The sequence below is a fragment of the Haliaeetus leucocephalus genome, unplaced genomic scaffold (genome assembly GCF_000737465.1).
Source record: "Haliaeetus leucocephalus isolate CR32 unplaced genomic scaffold, Haliaeetus_leucocephalus-4.0 Scaffold262, whole genome shotgun sequence".
NCBI lineage: Eukaryota > Metazoa > Chordata > Aves > Accipitriformes > Accipitridae > Haliaeetus > Haliaeetus leucocephalus.
The window spans coordinates 8,614,233-8,639,528 of record NW_010972698.1 but is presented as its reverse complement, the minus strand read 5'-3'; the positions used below and the strand labels follow the sequence as shown (position 1 = coordinate 8,639,528).

The following is a 25,296-nucleotide window of genomic DNA, read 5'->3' as shown; positions in this document are numbered from 1 at the left end:
TCACTAGCTACAGTGTCTGATCATTTATCATTCAGCCTCACCCGGCTCCATCAGCTAAAGATAGGAACCTCTGATAAAGACGTTTCTCAGAAAGGTGAAGAAGACAGTTCAGTTAACCCTCCTGGTGATGTATTCCTCTTCAGAGACGTGCTCCGTCACCTTGGCAAACCGTGATGGCCAATCCAGCTACCGGAGGCCTCCTGCTAAAGTGACAGCTACAGGAGCTGCAGAGCTTGATCCAGCAGTGAAAGCAACCAAAAGGTGGCTGGAGCCTCTGTTACTGCTGTGACGATGTTCATACTGGTAGTTGTAGAGAATGACAGCGAGGGCAGCCCATTAGCCATGCAGACACAGCAAACTCTGTCATTCTGCAGAGTATGAAAGGGAACAAAAGGAGCTGGTTAATCATAACACCCTTTTAAAGCACAGAAGGTTCTGCACTGGTAGGTGATTCAGACTAAGGCTTAAGTCTTCAGGCTTTTGATTATTTTATTTATTAGTGAATTACAATTTTTAAATACTGCTGCTGCCTCCTGGAGGATGGTAGAAATAGCTGGTTATTCACTGCTGTCCAGGTATATATCCTGCATATTTACTGCTCCTTTTCCAGGTGAACTCAGAATATCTGTAGCATCACAGATATTTCAGCAAACTGAGCTCACATCCAGAGAGATGCTTGAGGCAAGCTCCATTTTGTTAAAATCCTGAAAAATGCTTAGTTCTACAACTACTGTATTAAAATGAACAAGAAGGCTCAGCATCTTTCAGAAGGCCGTACCTTTCCTTTCTGCAATTAAAATTGCTGCAGCAGACACTAATGGACTGTCACTGCAGAAATCCCCTCTTGGAAATCCTACCTATATTGTCCTCTCAGGGAAGGTTTTTCTAATATAAACAGCAAAGGATTTCATTTAACGAGAAAAGAAACCACGCTTAATGAAAACCTAAGGAATTGCAAACAGTTTTGTACTCCCAAAATCTCTGTTAATCTCTACCAACTTCTATTTCTTCCATAATATAAAGTTTCTAAAAAATCAAACTTTGACACAAAGAAAAATGTTACCATCAAATCGATTAGAAAGAATTACTTTGTAAGAAATAAATTTGTGCCTCATTGACTGGAGTGTGAAGATTTAACTTCCTTCATTGGAATTGCTTAAGCTACAGGAATTGGAGAGAAAACATTTCATGCAGTATGATCCTCTTTAAGTTAATATTGTCTTTTTAATCCTGAATTTCAAATTAAATATTATCCTCCTTTAAACAAAGGCATGCACATATATCTTGGAAATCAATGCTATTTATCCTGTCTACTGTAATTACATACACAAGTTTAATTTTTCTTATAAATAAAAAAGCTCATAGGCTTAAAAATGGAAAAAGACAAAATCTTACTAATTTGATGGTTTCCAGTGTCATTGCTAAGGGTGCATGGTAACAGTCACCAGCAAAATCACCATTTTCGGGTAGCAGCATAGGTCCTTGCACTAGCAGGCTACTTCAGGTTCTGTGCATTAATAAATTTATAGCTAAGAGCAAAATGCAGCATTTAAAAACAATGATTTTCAGGTTATTAGCTGGGGTAAATTTTTGTTGATGTGAACTTTCTTTCAGGGTTTTCATGGTGTTCCAGACTAATTATTGGATATAATTAGAGTAGTAGATTAGGGCAAGATAAAGCAGAACGTATAATTTCAAAACAGTCCAGACTGCTTGGGGGGAGACTTGTACTTTTTTTTTTTTAACTGAGAAAATGTGAGAAAAAAGACTTTTGAAGACTGGAGATAAGAATACTTAAAAGGTTATTCAGGAGTCACTAAAAACCCCTAAAACAATTAATGCAGTGTAGAGGTTTGGCCTTGCTTGTCAAGAACAACCCTCAAATGTCCCATACTGGCTAATAAGGTCTCAAACCAGCTCTCCCAGCAGAGCAGCCCATGGTCCTGCTTCCTGGCTTGCATCCTCTTTAGCTTCATGTCCTTCAGGGATGAGCATATCTAGGGCTTTTTCCTGGTGTTTTTCTTCTTCTATGCACCACTTAGGCAAGCTGGCTCTGGTGCTGTAAGATCCAGCACTGAAGTCACATGTTTTCACAAAGAAAGTTTACTCCAGCGACTTTATGTAGACAGCAATACGTATGGGGCATGTTTTAGGGACATACAGTAATGACCAAGGATTTGAGTTTAATAAACAAAAGGTAAATAGAAAATACCACACACATCGTGAACATAAGCAACATAGCTAAAACTGCATAATATGTGACACCTGTTATTTTCTGAATTTTGCAATGTTTTGCACTATTTCATGAGAGTGGGGTTGTTTTTTGGCTCTTTTCTACCATGTTATGGTGAGTTCTTAATGGTGGAGGTTACAGCAGGAAACAAAAGGGAACAAATAAAGCAAATAGAGAAGTTAGTGTTTCCTGAATATTAGGAGCTCAACAAGTTGATTATCTAATTTCTTTACTAGCCTCCAGTGGTCATCCAGCCAGCTGTTCATAATTATAAAATACACATAATAATGTACTATCTGAAGGGACAAGAGTTCAGCAAAGTGAATTGCAAGTATCTCTGCTTGACACGTAATCAGGTTTCTATCCTTGTGCATGCTGGCAGTTTTCCATTGTGTTTGGACCCTTGATCTGAAGGTTTTCTTCGTTGCCTGGACTTTCTTTTTGCTTGTGGTGGTTGTGAGGAGTTCAAGGACAAAATATACACTTCGACTTATGACCTGGAGACAATAAAAGCACCTATGGGTTATTTCTAATTTCATCTAAAAGGTTGGGAAATTTTTGAACCCTTATGTTGTGATCTAGCTTTCACTGCATTTAACTGCACAGTGGTTTCTGTACTGAAGGGTGAGCTAAGCAACCCATGAGTCTTTTCCATGGCATAAGTATAGTACTTAGCATTCAAATGGGAACTTGTGTATTGAGCCAAACGCAATTATTTGCAAATAAATCAGTGCCACTCATCCTCGGGGAGGACTGTAATACCAAGTGCTGGTTTGAAATGTCATCTTTTCTGTGGGAGAATTCTCTGCAGGTAACATATTAACTACTATTTTCAAGCTAATTTTAGGCAAACAGAAATTGGAATTCACAGAAGTCTGCAATGACAATTCTACCTTTGATCAAAGCCATAGCAGATTTCAGCTTGCTCCATTTTGAAAGTCATGCCGATGTGAAGAGCAAGTTTTTCACTATGTTTGGCATTGTAACCAGAGCTGGCACTCTTAGGCAGTGCTTTAATTATACATTATATTAACCAGTGTGAAATACTGAGCCTTATTAAGATAGCCAAAAGCCTTCTTTCTAGTTGATTTATTAGAGCTTGAAATTAACTTTTCACAGTCCAGCTCAAAGAGATCAGTAGATATGGAAATTCAGCTCTGTCTACAGTAAGTTTCCCCATAGTTATCTCCAGTGTGCTCTCCAGTCCCTTGCAATGCCTCTACCCTCTGTAAAGACCCCAGTGCCCAGACATGCCAAAACACTGGGCATCAGCTGTCAGCCTCATACCTCCGTTACAAATGTCAGTGCCAAACTTGTGGTTGCTTGGAATGGTCTCCTGAAAAAATGGAACTTTAAAAAAACCATGTTCACCTTGGGCTCACCTGGGTGCTCAGATGTGTGGCTGGTGGGTTGCAGCAGGCCGGCTGATGCTGGAGATGTTCCACTCTGGTGTGTTTGCTGATGAGCATTTTTGCTCCTCTTGATACAGTACTTCGTATATGGCTGGGATGTCAGGAGCTCAGACTGAAGTTCTAGACAAAAATCAATTGGATAGAGGTACTTTGTTGTCCCTCTCACCCTTGGAAGCGGGTGCTGTGCTGAACACTTGCCTCTTGAATAGCTACACAGAGGCTTTGAAGTTGGGCCTTCCAACATTTTCTCAGTAGTTTTTCTCCTCTTCAAAATAACAGTGTTACTTTCCACTTCAAATGAGTTTTCAAAGCATTTTCCAAAGATGGGAGAGCATCATCTTTCTTTGCCTCAGAAGAGCACCTATCAGCTTGCCAGGAGCCTAAATAAAAGGCAATTTTCTACAAGATACTGATGACAAGTCCAGGTGTTTATGGTTCTCTCCAAAGAGCAATGTGCACATTTTCCACTAGTTGTTACGCTGAGATGATTCAGATTAACCTTAGGTACATGGAGATAACACAATAGCATTATCATGAGTTACTGCGTGATTACCAGTGATTCCAGTGGAGTTACCACTGGCATAGTTACCTTGCTGTTGCTGTGTAATTGCATCAATCATTTCACTAGTAACTGTGTAAATTACCACAACCGTAACTGTGTAAAGATCCAAATGGCTAATTACTCACACCACAGTACCTAGAAAAGTGGATGCTGAACAGTCACCAGCAATACTGTCCTGGCTGGTACTAAAGATGTACAGCAGTGCTCTCAGCTTTGCTGGCCAACCCCCTGCACAAGTGGCACTAAGGTCTCCTGCCCCTAAGTACCTGCAGGTGCAAAGGTGTTACCCGCTTGAAGTGCTAATGGTGCTAAGTGGAGACACCTTCTGTAGGAATGTGTTGCTTTTCAGCCCTTCTTGATATTCTCACTAAAATAAGCAAAGTCATAAATGTCCTCAGCGGACATCTGGAGTCTGCTGGACTTGGTGTCTTGCTGTCTCCCACACTCATGTGCATTGGGATCTGGACAGGCAAGGTCTAATAAGATTGCAGCCATGGTCTTTTTTCAGTCAGAGCAAAACCTGTATATCCTTTCATTTGTCAATATTGAATGGCAGGTGGCAGAAGACAGGAATGAGAGGCTGCACCTCCTGCAGTATGCTCCGGCTGAAAGTGAGCTGCAGCAGAGCCAGGCTCATTACTTTAGAAAGTCAGTACAGAACAAGAGATCTTAACATGTCCCAGAGTATCTTCATGTGGCTTCAGTTCTCATTATGATGGCATCATTGGACAGGATGTGGTGGCCCATTTCCTTGCAACAGCTTGCAAGTATGAAGTAGGTGTCTGTAGCCAAGAGGCCTAGAGAATATCCATTCCATGTACTTGCACGCTCCATAAGAATATTCCCTAGCATGACATAAGAAATCTGAGTCCTATTTCAAACAACCCCAAATATAATAACCCAATAACAATGCCTTCAAGTATATTATATTGCAGAAAAGGAGTAGAAGCCAACCATGGGCATCACTATTGTCCCAGGTCACTGAGATATCCTTAGGTAGTTTGTAATGCCCCAAACAGTGGGAAAAAATTAAATAGGACCCTCTAGCTGTATAGAGAGCTGAGTTGTCCCCCAGTCAGTGAGATGATATTCCTCAGCCAGCTGGGAGGACAGTGGCAGATGGTAATTTCATCCTATACTTCATCTCGCAACTAGTTACAGAGAAGTAGGACAGAAGACAAAGACACAAGCCCGATGTGCCCTCGTGTCCCAACAGTCAGCCCACCTTTTGAGTAAGATTTATCACTAGAATGTGCTTTTCAAAGTCTTTAGAACTTCCTCCATTTTCCTTGTTCCTGTACCTAATCAGGTATTTTGCTTGTTTTTTTGTGATGAATGTTGGTTGTTCACCTCTTGATTTTGTTAAAAATATTGTTAAAACAACAAGTCCATCATCTGTAGAGTAGTAGGGAGAGTTACAGATCTCTGCCAGTTGAATATGAGGACTAGCTTCCAGCATGATGGCATTTTAAACTTTTCTCCTGATAGCATGCTTCCAGTGACCTGCCATGCATTTTCAGATTTCCATACTCTCAGATATCAGGTCTCTGATGAAATCAGTGGATCTGGAGCTCCCACGTCATGTGCTTTACTTCTATTTGATGCTGCGAGGCAAGGCACAGGTCTGGAGCTCCAGGTACTGCAAGATACAATTCCCCCCCATTTAGAATGGCAAAAAAGAGAAGGAAGGTATTCAGAGCCATTAGCCAGCATGACCATGTCTTCTGTTTATCTCAAACAGCTTTCTACATCCTGCTTTTGTGGTGTCCCCAGACAGGGGTCTTAGGTTTAGGTGACTGAAAGCAATTGTTTTTCCTTTTCTGGCAGAGCTGTCCTAGGGCAGAGCTGCCATGCTGGCGGCTGCCGCACACCTCCTCTCGCCTGCCCTGTGCCTTTCCCACTTGGTAACCACCTTCCCCGCCACTCGGCCTTTGGTGGGATGGGCAGCTCTGCGGCGAGGAATGGTGCTTTATCCTCCCATGTCTGGGTGGCAGAAGCAGAGAGAAGGAGACACAACATCTGGAGTAAATCTGTGTATTTAAAGTATGCTGGGGTGGGAAGGGCGTCCAACGATACCTTTGGCCTCTCCTTCAATGGCGCCGATAAACCTTCTGGCTTTAAAACCTATTGTCATCAAGATTGCTCAGGAAGAGTCACATTTCTGCACCTGTGCTGTGCCCAGTGGCTCTTTGCCTTCTTAGTGGTTCTTTGAGGTTTTAGGCTCTGTTGGTACTAAGATACTCATCAGCATGGGCAGTGGTGTCACAGCCTTGCCTACCCATGTGGCATGGGGGGCACCCCTGCTTCTTATTTTAGCAGTAGCTCAGGAATGCCTGTGTCATTCGTTAGGGTGACTAAGGTATTCTGTAAGCTCCTGAATGGGTTGCAAATGCCATACCTCATAGAATTTGCGAGGTAGTTGGGATTCTTTTTTCTCTCTTCTTTTTTAATTACACTTTTACGCGTGACTTGCGCAGAGAAGTTGTGTGTTGTGCACCAGGCTTACGGGAAGTAGGACCAAATTAGCATGGGACAGGGGAAACAGTGGAGAGGCAGCTCCCTCCTGTTTAAATTAAAACTAAGCCACATCAGAATGTTGCCAATTAAAAATAAAATGAATGACTTTGCTCTCTCTGTAGGTGACCTGTCTCCACGATTTCTTTGGGGATGATGATGTGTTTATCGCCTGTGGTCCAGAAAAATTCCGCTATGCACAGGATGACTTTTCTCTGGATGAAAGCGGTAACATCAAACACACACTGCCCTCCAGTCTGTGTTTTTATTTCATTTCCATTCAGTTGCTTCTATCAGATAATAACGCTGCATGTTTTTTTTCTGTTTTTTAAGACCTAGTACATAGAACTTAACATCCTTTTGTGATACTTGTACAGTCAGTGGATATTATAATCGAGCAAACACTGACTGAGGTAGCCCAAGTCAGAGTAGATGGACTCCTACACCATTTGACATTTACTGCAAAATCAGTCTTATCCAGTTGCAGTCAGATAGAAACATTTTTCTTGAGAATTAAACAGTGGAAGGACTCTTGTCCTTACATATACATGTGAATATTAAAAAAATGGGAACAAGCACAGCTAAAAGAAAAATCACTCCCTCCACTGCTTTCTTCTGCTGATTCAAAAAGCAGGGTAATAATTCCCTTTTTAGGGGGGTGACTGGGACAGCACCATTACTTGTCCCTGTTACAACTGCCAAGCACAGATTTGTAATAATGTGAGTCTCTATGATCAATTAAGCCATGAAATCTTTGATTTCACAGAATATACAGAGCTTGCTTGCAGGAGTTACCACCTACCCCAACCTGGCAACTGTCTGCTGCTGCCAGTGAGTGCAGCAAGTGTAAATTAATGTAACTGTGACCATTTAAACTAGAAGAAAATGTGGTCTCCAAACATTCAGGCTCATTTGCCAAAGCTCTAGGTATCCTGTATAAGGAACAGGAGCCCCATGCTCTCTTATATGCTTCAAACTGGCTCCACATTGAAGACCAAAGAGGACTTTTGCTGTAAACCAGGAAGTCAAACAGCCTCTAATCTTAAAACACTGAATTTTTATGACTCCTTTGCAAGGCTGATTTTATTTGATGCTGGTACTTCTGACCTGTGTACTCCAGATGAACCCATTTGATGGTCTTGGGTAATTCAAAGGAAGTTTCCAAGTTCAGCTGAAACTTTGCAGGCAGAGAATAAAGCCTGTGTCAGGCTGGGGAAGCGATCTGTAACCTGAGCTTCATATTTTTTTTAACACTCGGCAGTTGAGTCAGCTCCACAGGGAGTTCCACACTGTAAAACAGTTTGGATGCAATCCTAGCAGAACAACTTGATGGGAAGCCCAGCTCTCTGCCTACACTCCTGGTTACTACTGGTTTTTCCAGCTTGGATTTCTCTAACAAAAATAAGCCAAGCGTGCTGTTGGGAAGGCACCGAGTAACTGCAGCTCTCAGTGGTATTTTCAGGGGAGTAGGGGTGCCCTGCACCTCTCAAGAAGCAGATGAGGAGCTATTAGCCAGCGGCGTTTTCCCATTATGCAGCCATCACCCTTCCTTGCTGTAAGTCAGATGCTGCAAGGAGAACTGCAAGTCTTGAGGTCTTGCAGATGAATGTCACTTATTAAAATCTCCTCTGTCATGGGGTGCTTTTTCTTGCCTGTTTGGATGACGTGCACTTGGATTGCTGGTTATTATGTTCACTCTGGCAGGACATCAGGAAACAAAGTGAGAAATAGCATAAGAGAGGATTAAGTCATCTTTTTCCTCCTGACTGCCCACCACAGCTTCCGCCCTATAATCCCTGTCGCTGAGCTCCTTCCAGATGAGGTTGCTCTGTCTCGTTCGTACCCACTGGTTTCAGCATCAGCCCACGGAAATGTCATGCCCCCGTGATGTGTAGAGGGCTGTTTACACTAACTTCAGCACAGCAGCCAGGTTTCCACCTTTCAAAATGTCCAAATGCTCACTGATTGCCTTTGGCGTACCGACGCTTGCCAACGGCTGAGCTGGAAAATGCAAAGCTGAGTTTCTTTTCAAGGAATTACTCCTCTGGGAAGAAAATAAAATTGAAAGCTTTTGAAAAGACACAAGAAAGTATTTTCACTTTTTAGGTTTATTTGTTTAGGGAGTAATTCAGGTGACTAAACACAGATGTCTGACACCGTTTGAGACCCCCTTGGTTTCTGAGATACCCACGTGATATATGATTGACAGATATCACCCAGGGACACAAGAGACCCACTCTGCTCCGGGGAGGCTGTACTCTAGTGTATCTCACATAGCATTTGGTGCCTATGCTGGGCAAACAAATTGTGCTCTAAGATCAAGATGTTGCACTGTTTTTGTTTAACAGCTATATGTAAGAGCCTTGACTGCAGTGACTGAAGTAGATTTTTCCCCATGTTTTGGCTTGGCTGGTTAACACCAGGAGCAGTTATTTGCACACTCTCCCTAGTGGCTATTTCACAGTGTCTCATCAAACACTATATTCTTTAGTATCGAGGAGGGATAGTCTACCTTCCACACCTCTCCCCCCTCCCAGTCATTACTGCTCTTCCTGTATAAAAAGTTGGGGCTATATCAGTGCTGGAGCGCTACAAGCCTTTCTCTGGCATCATCTGTGAGAAGTCAAGTACTTTGAAAAAAAAACACCACACAACTTTTTCTATCCCTGATTTACAGTTCCCAAAATCCATTTAGCAGGAGAGAGAATAAACTCGCTGTAGGTGTAATTATCACCATGCAGTATCCTGGAGCACAGGGCATCCTCTCTTCATCTTCTTGTACTGCACGACCCAACAGCAAACTCTCATGCAGACCATCTGGAAGTAGAAGAGACTGACTCTTGACTGTCTGAGAATGAGGAAAGCCTGGGGAAAAATTTAAGGCATTTACATTTTCATAGGTATACTGATATACAAATAAATAACACATACATTTAGGTCAGGCAACTTGTTTTCAGTTGACCAATTATTTATCAGCTATGTGCTGCCTTAGTTGATTCCCATTATGGAATCCAGTCAAGGAAGTCCTCAGTCCAGCCCATGCATGCTGAACTGAACTTTTCCATAAAAGATTGTCTGTATGTGGAACATGTAATTCACGTCTGTAAAAAAGACCTGTTTTTCACATCTTGGTGAGGCCAATCTGTTGCAGGAGATGAGGTGAGACCAGTTAGCGTTTGACAAAAAGGAAATCCCTTTTTTATTGCCTTCTTCTTAACTGGGTTAAGTTAATAACTTGAGGGGTGGAAAGTGCTTTTTCTGTTAGCTCTCAGTGTAAATAAACCCTGGTTTTGAAGATCTGGCACGCCTGAAATCCTGGGACACACAGAGGTTTGTTAGTATTGCAGTTCCCTTCTGCAGGACACTGTAGATCATGTTTACATTTTCCACTCTTCCTGGCCTATTTATTTTTTAAGAAAACATAGTTGGGGTTCTCATCTGCTCATGTCTTTAAGTACATAAATCTACTAGACTTGTTTATACAAACCTCTCTGAAAGGGATGAGTGGCCAGGACAGAGGATGTGTTTTGTAAAACCATTTTGTCTTCTTTGCTTTCTGCTTCTGAAAAGTTGCAGCATGTTGAAACCACAGAAGAGGTTGATTCAGGCTGGGTGAAAGCCTCCTGGGGCAGATGTCCCATCTGCCACTTAGAGACCTTTACGTCATCCCATGAGCTGTTTGCTGGCTTTCTGCACCTACATGGATTGCACTCATCATTCCTACTACTAGGTCTTCAAGGAAGGGTTACAGCAAATTAACTGGCCTGATTCTTCCCTCAGTCTGTGTTGACCGTTTACATTGTGCTCACCAGTTGGTGCGAATCAAGGCAAGGGGAAGGGCAGAAAATCTTTGGTAGGACACAGGTACGGAGATGGGCCCTGCTAGGGAGCGAGCCTGATCTTGACGTATGCTGTCTCAGCACCTCCTTTAGACAAGCAAAGCTGTTCTTCTTTTTGCCCTCCCCCTAAAAAGCCTCATTTCTGCTCTGGAGAAAATGTGGAGATACCAGCTTTTCCTTTGCCATTCATGTTTTCTACAGCTCTTTGGAGACAAAGCACTAAGCTGCTCATGGGTGTTTCATACCTGGTGTCCATAGGCAGCAAGAGTAGGTAGGACATAACCACGGTTGCTGTCTGTTTCCTTAGAGTGCCGGGTGATGAAAGGGAGCCCTGCAACGGCCACGGGCAGTAAGTCATCTCCCACCCCTCAGAAGAGCTCAGCAAAGAGTCCAGCCCCCATGCGCCGGAGCAAGTCTCCAGCCGATTCAGGTAACCATCAAGACGGTGAGTGATTGTTTTCTGGTGTCTGAATATTAACTGTGCTCAAGAGAAAAACATGTATTGTGTGTCTTTGGATATATTGACCTTGGGTGTTTGCATATGAAATTTTGGCATTTTTTAAAAACAAGGAGCTGCTGCTAGTGTACAGGGGCACTTAATAAATATTGGAGAGGAATTCTCTGGTCAGCTAAGTGCAGTTGTGGCTTTAGGTCATACCACCCACAGCCTCACAGCCTCCTGCCCTAACAAAATTTTAAAAGAAGTTTCCATTTAACAGGCAGGAAATCAAGGCCCACAGTGCTCCCATATGTTCCCTATAGATACAGACTGATTTAGAATAACCTCCTGTGAAAAGCAAATGTTAATTATTGTACAGGTCAGAAGTGTTCCCTTCTAATCATTATTTAAAGAAGATGACTGACCTTGCAATTGGAGAACTGGTGACGGGGTTATTGACGTGATACTGAGACATTCATTCAGTAATAGAAGAGAAGGAAATGGGAATCCCAATTTGCTGCAGCAGCTTGCACACTTTGAAATGCCTCCCTCCCTCTTCAGTAGCAACTGGATTGGTGGTGTAGCACACCCAGACAGCCGCAGAGCCTATAAATTAAAGGCCGGGCTGAATATCACACTTTTGGTAATTGATAGTTTTTAGAGTAATGATGGAGAGGGTGGATCTCTAGGTGTGTCATCTGTCTGCCCGTTTTTTTCCAAAAGAGAACCAGACATGGCCTTTCACTAAAATGGCCAAATCACCAAATAAGCACTTCAGGATTCCAGGAAAGCTTCATAACTTAAATTCAAGTGACCTACAGTATTAACACAGGTGATATAAACCAGAAATTGCTTTTCACCTTCACAGTAACACATTGCATATTGCATGTGAACACCACACAACAGTTGACCATAAGTAGATACTGGATTACTGGATATAAAATTTTCCTGACAGTATTCAGAAAGATTTTCCCCAGGAAGCAGTTAATTTTTTTAGGGTCTCCTGATGTTCTTCAGCTACTTAAAGAGACAATGTGAAATTGGTTGGTACATGCCAAGACTGTGATTTTTAAAAAGTTATTTCTCTCTAAGGTGATTCTTCATTCATAGAGTTTTCCTTCAAGATTCCAGGCTTGCCGTAATCTAAAAAGCTTTTACAGTCCCAAATGCGTGGTAAGGTTGCGTAGGTACTTTGAAAGCATGATGGAAAATATGTTCATTTAAAAAAACCCCCCCAAAAAAAAACCAAACAACTCGCATTCACTGATCTGGTAGTCAGCTCATGCATCAGTTGTGAAACAGCATTTAAACCCTCTCCATAAGCATCAGGTGCTAAATACCATCAGAACTAGACTTATTGCATGAACATATAGTCTAATGTGAAATGGCAACTATTGTGTTCCTGATTTTAACTGATTGAATGACTCACAGGGACAAAATGGTGAGTCATCTGATGAAGTTTAATGAACACAGTTAGTAAAGCCTTTCAGAAGGAGATTAAAATAACCAGAAATGCTGAACAATAGCCAGCTCCTGGAGTTAAGGCCAGTAATGAAGGACAAATCAGGTTTCTTTAATCCATCTAGACAAGGGTCTTTCGTACTTTCCTGTGATTTCAATACAGAAAAAAATGGCAGCCTGTCCTGCTTAATGAGAATGAAAAAAGACTGAACTCTTTCAGTGCTGGAAAGGTAATCAAAGACCGTTGTTTTCTCAGGACAGAGAGAAAAAAGAATACCATCTCATGTTCTTGTCCCTTGAATTTGTAATAAAGTAAGAGGTTTACACATTGCTTAAGAGTCAATATTTACATTTAGCTGGATTTTGAAGTTATCACATTAAAAAGGCAAGGAATGCTGAATGAAGCCTGATTAATAAAAGATGATCTGACCCTTTTTTTTTTCATAATTCTCACCTGTTTCATTTGTGAAATGATTTAAAAGCAGTTTTATTTCAAGGATATTAAATATTTTTGCTATGCATTTGATCTCCTACCCATTTGTACCTTTTGTCTTTGCTGTCTTTCATTCTGCTATGGTTGTTATATCAGAAGTTGGAGTTTCCTTGATTCTATGTTGTTAGTTTCTGTTCTTTTCAGTTCTTTTCCATGTAGGTTTCTGTATCATTTTTTCCACCATAGTCTCAAAGGCCCTTGTGACATATCTGGGCACTGATGTAAATGCAGATTCTGAAGTAAATCTCCATGCTGCTTAAGTGAAAGAAGTCTGAACCCTCCTCATTACAAGCACACCATAGTTACAGAAAAGGGTGTTATCTTCTTCCATTTCTCATCCTAATTTTTCCATTTCCCTGTTAATGCATATGGGAAAATGGTATATATTATTTATCAACAGCAAAAATGAGAATGCAGTGGATTGATGTGTGGACAGTGGTCCACATGCATTGCCCACAGAGGCAGCTAAGGCTTAAAGCAGATGGTGCATGCACAACTGTGTCTCACTCCTTGGCAAGACCTTCGATGCTGCCAGCAGGTAGTGGACAAAAGTAGTAAGTCAACTGTTACAGCACAGAGAGAGCAGAAAAAACTGCTTCAGCAGAGCTTGCTAGTGCTAATTCTGAGGATGTAATGTTGACAGCATGCAAACATTGCATCCGTTTTCCCTTCCACTCACTGTAGGAACGCTTCTGATCTTATGTGTCAACATAAATAAAACACTTCTTATTCAAAGCTGTGGAAATGCTTTGTGCCCAAGCAGCTGCTATCCTCCACACAGGCTGGAGTACCTGAGGACTTGCGTTTTATTCCAGTCTCCTCCACTGACTCATTCCGTGGCTTTGAGTACATTATTTAAGCTGTTCATGCCTTCTTTCCCAATGGATCATCCAAGACAGTGATAACCAGTCTGTATACAGAGCTCTGTAACCTACCCATGGAATCATGCACAGGAAAGAGCTTCGAGGCTCTTTATTTGGGGCTTTTTGTGTATTCTGAAAGCATTTGGAGAATAATATTGCTAAAACCAAAGCTATTGTCTCACAGATTGCCAAAGACAAAAGATATCTCCAGCAGCAGAGTGAATGCAGCATGTGCTCCAGACCTTCCAAGAGAGGCAAGCCACACTCTAGCAAGGCCACCACCTACACTCCCGTGGATCAGAGACTGCTCCAGCAACCTGCAGGCTCTCTAACACATTCAATCCTGCCGCAGTAAACTGTCAGGTTATGCAGGTGAATGAATACAACTGTGTGGCCTGATGCCATGTTAGCCATCATCACAGACTGTGTAGATTCCCATTTGAGCTGATTTATTAGCCTGGAAGCTTTCTATATAGGGATCTGCCTTCTGTGCCAGGTGATCTCCATTCATCTTTGATACCCTTTGCTCCTTCTGGTTTTGGCTATGGATTTAGTGATCTACTTCTCAATAAGAAACATAGATCCAGGTATAACTAGCTTTCTGGAAGAGCCACAGAGAGAGTGTGCTACAAGCTGGAATCCAGTTTCCCCTGATGGCACCCAAAGCTTTGTTCCTGACTGTGGTCTCTGGGGCCACCTCTGAGTCAGAACGACAGCAGAATACAGAAGGAAATATATGTAGCAAGTCTGTAAATCTAGCACTGAAAAGGAAGCAGCTTCTAAGCCATTTAATTGTTCCTATCACCAGCTAGATGTGAACTGTAATGTATTCTTTGATTGTGCTGTTACAGCAGTCCTGGTAGTGTGCCACCTAAGTAAGTGGTCAGCTCCCATTCCAAAATAACAAGGATTAACATGGAGCAACAACGAACACGTAAACAAACTACTTTGTTAAAAAACGTCAGGACAAAAGGCTGTGCACAGAAGTGCAACTGCACAGAGTGCCAGTTCCCAGCTGCAGTGATTTGAGGTCACTGGTTGAATTGCTACCTTCTGCCGGAGGTAATTTGCCTCCTGCCTAGATGTGTCATGGCCTCGCTGTGAAAAGCTCAATTCCCTCTAGGCAGCCAGAGACCTTCAGCTCCAAGGATATTCAAAAAATGAGGTAGCTAATCCACAGAAACATGTTAAACACTGTTTTCTTGGCATGGCACTTTTATCTCTTTATTTACCATACAGTCCTTTAAATGAATATGAAAAGAATGAATGAAGAATGAAGAAGTGTCTTGCTATAAGCAGATGGTAACAGACCACGGTCCTTATATTCCCAAGGGGAATCCTTTCTTCCTTCTCTCATTAACCCCCAACCCATATATATACCTTCTCAGCAATGCCAGTGTACTTCTGTGTTGATCCAGCTGTTCCTCCCGCCACTGTGCTGATCATTCCATCATGGGGCTGTTTTCACCTCCTGGTTCAGTTTGAATGGAAGGCCTTGGCTGCTTTGCCAGCAGTTCCCACTGGGCTTCCAATATATCCTTTAGTTTCCTATCTCTCTGGTGCGGGAGCTGTGATGCAATCGTTCATCTATATCCTCCACTGAACTCTCCCAACATGTTGCTTTCAGCAAGGTGCCATTAGCAAAATACAGCAGGATTTTACTTCTCCCTCTACAAGAATGTATCCAAGTGCCTTTCTCTTCTCTGTCTCCCAAATGTTACCTAGTAGACCTGAACTAGTTTCTCACATATCAGATGTGAATTGAGACTGGAAGGGATTGGTGTCTCTATCCTGCCTTAGTTGAGCTTGGGTTGTTGTGTTTTAGTATGGACTGAATATGCAAAGAAAGACAAAGGCAAACTAGAGAAAATCCAGAAGAAATTTCCTAGGGTTCAGAAACTTTGGGAGGAAAGGTTGAATGAAATGGACTGATTCAGCATAGAAAAGAGGAAGTTTGAGAAGGGACAATTTAACACTCTTCAAATGCATTCGAAGTATTAAAAAGAGGACAGGACATTGGTTTAACCTTTAATACGGGATATATAGATCAAATATTAGGAACACTTTTCAATTTTAAGCATCTTAGTCACTGAAGCAGGTCTCCTAGGGAGCCTGTGAGTCCCTGTCAGACTTGGTGCTTTTAAAAAATAAGATCTCTATTGGGCATGACCCAAATGCATCTGATCCCAATTTAAAGCACAGAATTGGAGTTACAAAGCTTCTATGGTTATTTCTAGCTCCTGTCTTTCTTTCTATGAAGTCAGCTTTGCTAAATTACATAGCTTAGAGCAATAAAATCCAGACTAAACTATAGTGTATAGTATATATAAACTATACCTGCAGTATACCATCCAATTCCTTCTCCTAACATGACAAAGGAAAACTGGGCATAAGGAGATAAGTCCCTGTGCTGCTGCTATAGTCCATGAGATTTAAATGGGGTAGGGTCAGCATGACGTTTGGCAAAATTTCTTTAACAGATCACTCCAGTAAGAAGTAAAACCAAACAAAAGACAGAGCTAAATCTCAGGGGAGAAATACAGGGTAGAAGATAATGATGTCATTTGCCATTACTTCTTTGTTATGAAAATACAAATTTTTCTTACAGAAATGCACATAACAAACAAGGGTTCAGTTGTATAGATACATGTGCTGTGATAGGAGAGTTTATGATTTTTAAAACCAGCATGATCTTAGTCCTTCGCAGTACAGAGCCACAGGTACCTGAGCTGAAATTTGAAAATGTCTTCCCCCAGCCTTGCCTTGATTTGGTGCAGGAAGCCTGTGAACGGGGCTATGAACGGGAATGAGGCACTGCTGCAGGACTTTAATTTCTCAGTCCTCTAATGGAAGGGTTTGGATAGAGGGACAAAAGCATATTCACAAGCCAGCAGCAATTAGCAAAACAGATACAGAACGTCAGTCTGTCCTGACTGCAGATCTGGCTCCCCAGGGTCATTATATATGAATGTGTTAAAAAGGCAGCAGATGTCTTTTGGATTGCACACAAGATAGAGCAGCTTGTTATCCCACTTGCGCTTACTTACGTTCTGCTAGCTGACAATCCACCGTACGCATCCAGTGGAGAGATCACCCTCACAAAACGTGATGAGGAAAGGGTGCCAACACTGCAGAGCTGAGTGCTTGGAAGTTAGGAGGTGCCTGAGCAAAGGATGCCTGTGCAATCTGAATTCTTCCACTCCTGGATTAACGCTACAATGGAGTCTTTATTTTTCCCACAGGCTTCTTGTCCTGGAGGGCAGGATGGCTTGTGCTCACTAAATGAGCTGCTATTTCTACATTTGCTTTATGCTGTCTTTGTTCTGGCTGTTGCCTCTCTTTATTTTCTTGGTGACACTTCAAACCCTGACCTGGAGACAAAACTATCCATCTGTTTCATGGTTCTTTCTCTCCCTCTTGTGATGTACAAGCATGTGCTCCTCAAACCAGGAACGCATCTGCAGAACCCCGGGAACCCCAATGGAGCAAGGATTATTTTACAAATTGATAGAAAAAGAGATATCTGCACACATTTTGAGCACTCACTGTGATCCTTGGGCCCTGCTGTTTCCAATTCTGTTCATAGATAGAAATGTGAGTTGAAAACATGGACCTCACTCACCTCATTTACAGGTCTTAGTGCTTATCATTGCTGGAAATTCAGGTCCAGAGTCCCAGTCATCCAAGCAAACCTCAGCAACACTCAAGGAACTATTGCATGAGAGAAGTTTGGCTAAAATATCTGTGGGAGAAACAGGCAGAGAATTCAGTTCACCTGGATCTCTCATAGCCATCTCAGACATGACATGACGTGATGCTATATTCTCCATCCTCCCTCTCACTTGCTGGACAAGCCTGATTTATCTCCTGAGTATAAATTGTCTTGTGCACTGAAGGAGGTAAGGATCCTATGAAAAAAGGCAGTGCATGTGTACATGCAATTAAAGGATGTGTCATATGCACAAAGGGGCTTTAAGGTAAATTGAGGTTGCAAAGCAAATACAATGCCATAATTAAGACGTAAAACACAGACAATAATGTGGGGGAAAAAACCCAAATGAATTCAAATGAAAGCTGCTTATAAAGAATGGTTTCCAATAGTCAAGCTTATGTGAAATCCTTAGCTATCATAAGTCATCAGCAGATTTTAGTGGAGCAGCAGCGTTATACACCACCTGGGATCTGCTCTTTGCCTCTTATTTTCTTGCATTTGAGTTCAAAAGAAATGCATGCAAGTTTGATTATGAACACTATTCTTCATTAGCAGATATATAGAAAATTAAACTGGGCTTCTTAGTTGCTGCTCCTGCTGCAAAATTCTTTGTGAGTATTCGTAGTGATATATATCCGTCTCATTGGATTTCTGATTTGGATGTCACATCTGTTTTTTCGTTGGTGCTCATAAAATATTAACATCCCTGCTGTAGCACTTAGAAGTCTCATTGTATTAGGGAATTTCTGTCCTTCCCTGCAGCAATTACATCTATTTGCTGCACACTGACTGTTAGCCGTTCTAGTCTTCCTGTTTGTGGAAGGGAAATTAGGGTTCTTTATAGAGTTGTTAAGTGTCATTCTTCATCTTAGGAAGGATTACTTCCTGCCTCAGGATCACTGACAATTGGAAATAAAGAAAGAAAGAGGCACTTTAGAAATTAGAGATGGATTCTAGCTAATACAGATTATATTAGTACTATTGTGCCCCACATTTTCTTTAATAAAAAACCCAAAGTCACTTGGTGAAAAAAAACATAAAAGAGATCCAAGTTCTTTTTTTCTGAATTGCCTTCATTATGTGGCATATAGTTAGTGAACTCTACTTTTTTTCCCACCAACCTCAAGGGCAGCTCACTTACTTTGTAGAACTGGAGCAAAGTGAAGAGTGGCATGTCACAGTGCAGGGATCCGTGTGTAATAGTTTCTGGGTTTCCATAACTAGTTTTTTCCCCCCACCAATAAAGAATGGTCTGAGTAGAATGGGGAGGTGAAGGGTCACTCTGTTCCCCGATTATCTATAGATCATTATTTCTACCACCTTTTAAGAAATACCTATTTCCTCAGCGAGGTGCATTTGTAACGGGGAAAAAGCTGTCTGTGATGAATAGCCCCCTCTTTCCCAATAGTGCCTTCTGCATAGAAATGATGGATATGAAGACAGAGGGCCCACATCACCATGAATCTGTTAAGTCTGAGCTGCTTTAACATGCCAGCAGCTCCTCCTTTGTCCTGTGGCTTAGAGCACATGTTTCTTTACACTTACTTGAATTCACATGTATGACCTCTACATTTGGGCCAGTGATAACAAACCTTAACTGCCCCCCTCTTTCTCACAAGAAGATAACAGAGAAGAGGAATGAAGCTGTCTTAGGCATTGAAGCAAGAGTTATGCTGGTTTTGCTGTTGAAAATACAACACTCACGCACCTTCTTCATCTTACTGTATGATACTTTATACATTTCTTAGGTCTCCTCCAGACACTCAAGTACTTGTTTAATTTTACGTAACAGATTTGCATATTCAGCTATTACAATTGAAAGCATAAGTCCCATATGCTGAAATCATCCATCCTCCTGTGCGCGTGCCTTTACAGTTAGAGTAATGGTATAGAGAGATACTGGGCACTTAGAGAGCAGGACAACAAGCCTGCATCATTATATGCTTGTCTTTCTCTCTCTGTGTGAAACATCAACACAATTAAAAACGCTTTCTTTAAGAGGGGTAGGGATTTGTACAGTTATCTGGAGGGCTGGCAACACTATTGCCATTTAAGGAAATGACAATCAAAATACTTGGGGTTTAGTTTTATGGCTTGTGCTGAATATGTTAACATCTGGAGTAGGTTTTGGAAATGTCACTTTCTGTAGACTTGACTGGGCTATGTAGTTTAATGCTCATAAGGCCTCCAGCTTGCTGCTGCTTGGATTGCAAAAAGAGAAGGCCAGAAAAGATAATATACTTGGACAGAGCCAGCATGAGTTTGAATTTCCTTCCCTCAAGTAATGCTGCTTGTGCTGATGGAGCTATGTGTTTACAACCCCTGGTAACAAGAGGGTCTGTATCCCTGGAGTTGATACACAACCTATGAATGACCAAGTTCACTATGCATAAGTATGTCCTTATGAAATATGTATTGTGGCACCTGGCAATTATCAAAGACGTTAGCTTACTTCAAAGAACATCAGTGGTAGGAAAAGGCTAATTTTTCCTTACTCTATTTTGTTTTCCTTCATTTTTCTGCATAATATGCTATTTACTTTGATTCCTTTTTAGTCCAATAAATGTGTCCAATAAATACCTTGCCCTGACATAGACCCAGGGCCCTTCACTTTAACTGAAAGCCAGGTCTGTAAAGGCCTCAGTGAACCCTTCCAAAAGCTGTTTGGTTTAAATGGATCATATTTTTTTAAATGGAGAATAGCTATGTTTTCTTCAAAGCAACGGGAACAAACAAAGCAACCCAAAAAGCCAGATTTTGATCTTTGCAAGAGGATTGTCGCTTGATGTGATTCTCCTGTTCCTCTTCCTGATGGACCGCGTTCACTTCTCTGGTGCAGGCAGTGGAGGAAGAGGAGAGCCACCTCTGGCCTCTCCCCAGAGACATGGACAGGGACATGCCACCCTGGGCTTACACCAGGGCTTCAGGAGGGCTCTTTTGGTCATTTAATCCCAGCCACAGCTACCTACATCCAGGGCATTCCAGGCAGCTGTTTGTCTAATTTGTAATGTGAATATTTGACATCTAACATTTCTTGTGTAGGACCCAGGATATCTGCAGCCACTCAAGCCCTTAAACGCCATGTGGTTTCAATTGTGTTAAACTGTTTGAGAACATAGAAATTATCTTCCTGTTTTTCTGGGGATGTATACTTTGGATCAATTTGGTGAATATTTGTAATGTAAAATATTGGTCCTTCAATATATTTTGTATTTCACTGTATTTTACAGTCTATTATCCTGAACAGCTGAACACCTTAAGTTGGATGCATAGCCATGGTGTTCACTTGGGTTTTTTCTCCTGCCTAACATAAATAATCTATAGCTTTTCTGTGTTGAATGTTTGGATACCTTCCATCTCCCCAAAGGAGAAAGATCTTCCTCTTGCTTATCTGACTGCTAGCTTCTGTCTTGTTTTCTGACAGCAAATGGGACCTCAAGCAGTCAGCTGTCTACACCCAAATCAAAGCAGTCCCCAATCTCCACACCTACCAGCCCAGGGAGCCTCCGTAAGCACAAGGTATTATGTTTCTTATACCTTACTACATCTGTTTCTTCCTTAGTCTACTCAGATTTGTATGACATTTAAGTCATGGCCATATTCTGTGGAAGCACAACTCCTTATGTTGAAACAGTGGAGAATTTGGCCCATTACCTAAAAGGGTTGTCAGTTCGAGCTCTAGCAAGATGGTGAATAACAAATCATTGGCCTGTTTCTTCCACTGGAGTTATTACTGTGTGCTGGAGATCATCCATATGGATCAGAACAGATAACTTAACCCTGAGCTTGTATCACTATTTGAAAACGTTCACAAGTTATTGATGGATATGATCTTCATATAAATCCTCCCTTGAAAAGCCTTAAGTGTTGGCAAATCTGGTCCATTAAACAGCAGAAGAAATGCAAATGTTACTGAAGCTCTAAGACATCACTTTAGTGATGCTTCTCAAGGATTTTTTTTTTTTAATTATTTAAGGCCATCCTCTGTTTTACAGGAAATAAGTGATTTTTTACATTTGGTGTAATAATTGTGCTCTGGTACGGTAGCTGTTTTTCCTGGTAACAAACAGGTTGTCTAACAGGTAGCAAGGCATCCTAGTAGAGATCAGTAAACCTGTGCCAGCTCATAGATAATTCATGTATTGATTTATTTAAAAGGTATAGTAGCAGTCACAGCTTTTTATGTTCCTGTTATTCAATGCCACTCTGCGCTGAGTCCAGATTGGCATTTCCATGGGCTTTCTCATTTCTGCAATAGCCACAGTGTTGCTTCCAACAGTCTTTACTGGATATGGAAATTGGAATTTGGACATGAATCTAAGTGTGAGAGGAGGTCAGTGGGATTTCTGTTTAGTAATCAGAATGTACCTCTCAGCCCAAGTATGACTTTGAAAGCATTGACTTGAAATTCTGGCAGAGTAATTAAAAAATTCTGAGAGTGTTGAGGTTTTGCAGTCAGCCAGCCACACGTAACCCACTGTGGTATAGATTGCATGGGTTGAACTCATTTTGTTTGAGGATTATGGTTTTTCTCAAAGTGAGGAGTGGTAGCAGCAGCAGCTGGACTACAGTTGTTATGATGGTGGAACAAAGCACAGAGAAGTCAATGGGAATAATGCCCAGAAGTCCAATGGGCTTTGGATTATACCTCTACCATGTAAGATTTTGGATTGCAGACCTTTGGACATGGGGTTGAATGGTACTGGGAGAGCCTGAGGTGGACTTTCAGCTTCTCAAAAATCAGATCTTTAAAATATTGCCAACATATGGAGAAGCTGTAGTTACTCAGCTTTATCTGACTTTCTTTAACAAAGGTATAGCTTGAATCCAAATGAAATCTATGTTTTCCTGAGGACTTCATGCTGATCTCAGCTGCTCAGTCTAAGTCTGAGGAAACGCACCAATTTTAACACAATGGGTCCAGATTTATTATTAATTTATAATTGAGAACAGGATCTGGCCCATAGTCTGAATTCAACAATTGCTTGTGTGTATTTCAGCAAAAGTAATGCTGTAAACTGCATCCTTTTCTTCAGCCATCAAGGACCTAAAATACTTTCCAAACACTATCTCATTTAGGACTTTGGAGATGAGGATTTGCTTCCTGGTAAAGACAAGTAAAACTTACCACCTTTAATGTTTTATGTATGTTTTCAGCTGGCTGATTTATGACCTTTCCAGTGAAGCCCCTAGAACATTTGTAATAGATGGTGACTGCTGAGGGCAAAGCCAATACATCTATGAGTTTCTCCACTAACTTAAGCCAATCAGCAAACACGAATGTAGCATTTTAGGATACCGGAATATTCATGCATCATTGTCTTTCTCCGAGGAGCAATTTCCTGCTTATGATGTAATAACTTTTCTTTTTTTCCCCTAAAGCTCCAATGATAAATGCTTAGGTTGAGTTCACCACAAAGTCCTATTCTACCTCTTCTTCTATCAAGACTGTTGTGAATTTCCTTTGTGTATTTAGGCTTTTCTTCATTTTGCTCACAGTTAGTACCTGTGTGTGGGTCAGAGTTCAAAAAGGTCCAAGAAAAGCTTTAGCCCTTGAGCCAGTTTGTGTACCTAGTTCCATGCAGAACTTTAAGGAATTGGAATAAGATGGTTTCCCCAGAAAGGCACCCTGGAAGAGCTTTACATTCAGCATTTGATCCAAATAATAAACTTGAGATTATTTTCTTAACCCTTTTAATTCATCAGAAATGACTTAAAGAATAAATCATGGAATGTGATTTTCCTAGAGATTTGTTCTAAGGGTAGCTGTCAAATCAAGGTAAGACTTCATTGTGGACAGGTTCAAAGAGATCTGTTTAAGGAAAGGTCCTCCTTTTTCATGCATGTGCTATAATGGACACATTGATCCGGAAGCGGTAAAAAAATACTTCTCAAACTTATCACCGAACAGTCATCTTTCTTCTGGTACCAAGATTCTCTTGCTCCACTGTGCAAGTAACCTGCCTTGATTTAGCCTTGAACTACCTGGACAACTGGTCAGCCCATTCAGTAACCAGTGCATGGGTTTTCCATGCTGTCCCTGTGAACTGCACAGAGCTAGACCATTCAACTGCTGCCTTACACATGACCAAAGGTGGAAGCTGATTGTATGAGTTAACATTTTCTTCTTTCTTCCTACAGGACTTGTATCTGCCTCTGTCTTTGGATGACTCTGATTCCCTGGGAGATTCCATGTAAAGCGACACGAAGCTAAATGTCCATATTGCAAGCTATGTTTAAGATACAGTAGAGTACTTCTGCCAAAATAAGCAGATAGGTGACTGGTGCTTTCAAATCAGACAAAGGACACACAGTTATATGTCATTTTTTTTCTGTGATTTATCCTTCGTGCCACAAATCAACACCTACCAGTCTATAGAGATAGAGGGATACCATTCTTCTGAGTTATAGGGATGCAAAATGGACATTGCGAGAAATTTGGGGCCAATATGCCAATGATCCTGTCCGTTTCCCATTTTCTTCTATTATTTCTTCTTCTGCTGCAACTATGTAATTTTCCTAGTGATAGTAAAGTAGCTCCCCCTGGAAGTGTGCAAATGGATTGCTTGCTGACCAATTTGCAAGCTCAAGTAGAGCAAATGATACTCTCCACCTGTCCAAACTGCCAATGTTTGCCAGCTCACCTGCTCCTCATTTGCAGCCCTGATTTTAGCACCTGCATACTAACTAGTATTGTTTTTATTGTTGGAGGGCAGGAAGGGAAATGACTTACTAGTTTGATGCTTAATATGCCAGCAGAAGCTTGGATGAGATTAGGAATCGTTGCTTAAGATGCTAAGTAAGGTTAGTACGATAGTGATTCAAATATTGGGATTTTTTTTTTTTTTTAATGATTAAGTAAAAAAAGTGTAAGTCAGCTGAGTTATCTGGAGTGGAACACCTTTCACATATGATCCAAAGATACTGCTAGCTGGTAACAAATTTTTATACCTACCCTATGGTATCTCTCTATCTCTGTTTGTAACAGTAATGCCTTGTGAACAGCCAACACTGAAAACACTGTGAAAATTTGTTTTCAGGTTTGACACCCTATAGGTCACTTTTTATAGCAAAAAATCAATACACTTTTTATAAAGGAAAACCTTGTATCTGTGTTTTGGGAGTAAGGATTCAAGCTCCTTCTTTTTTATAAAAGCTGGTAATTTTCTTTTGTTTAAAAAACACATTCAGAAAAATGTACAAAAAAAACCAACCAACAACTGCAGAACAGTACTAACAACTCAGTTTAGAAAACTTGTCATCACTGCCAAAACAGACACTCGTAGGGGGAAAAAAAAAGGTCAATTCAAAATATTGAATGTTTTGATAGTTTTTGTAATGTTTAAGACTACGTATTTGGTTTTTTACACTTCAGTATTCCTAACTATGGCCAGATTCTCTACTTATATAACAAATGGAATTTTGTGGTGTTCAAAAACCAGTATTTTAAGAAACTCTTCTATCTGACAAAAACAAACTTACTGTATTTAGAGAAATCTTTTGCTTTTATTAATCAGTAATGACTCCTACAGAATGCAAAGTTCATCTATTCACGCAGGGCTGGTGGTTTTTACTATGCTGAAGCTTTGTCATAGGCTAGCTGGCATTGCCTCCCTTTCTCAAGGAATAAGCTTTCGATGAAACTGATTATTACAGAACTTTACCTAAATGAAATCTGTGCAATCAAATCTTTCTTTGTTGCTCTATTTGCCTTTGTTTAAACATTCATACCTATTCCCTATTGCCTTGCAACCCCTTGTGATTAGAA

At 41.1% G+C, this 25,296-nt stretch overlaps 1 protein-coding gene across 1 annotated transcript in view; it reads left to right on the top strand.

Moving 5' to 3' along the window:
- The window catches only part of DCX (doublecortin), a 75,002-nt gene extending 51,276 nt beyond the window's left edge, over positions 1-23,726 (top strand). The window contains exons 4-8 of the mRNA XM_010569034.1: positions 6,847-6,949; positions 10,868-11,005; positions 20,953-21,047; positions 21,599-21,601; positions 23,670-23,726. Of these exons, the coding sequence (XP_010567336.1) occupies positions 6,847-6,949; positions 10,868-11,005; positions 20,953-21,047; positions 21,599-21,601; positions 23,670-23,726 (396 nt within the window). The remainder of the gene's footprint in view (positions 1-6,846; positions 6,950-10,867; positions 11,006-20,952; positions 21,048-21,598; positions 21,602-23,669) is intronic.
- The last annotated feature ends 1,570 nt before the right edge of the window (positions 23,727-25,296 follow it).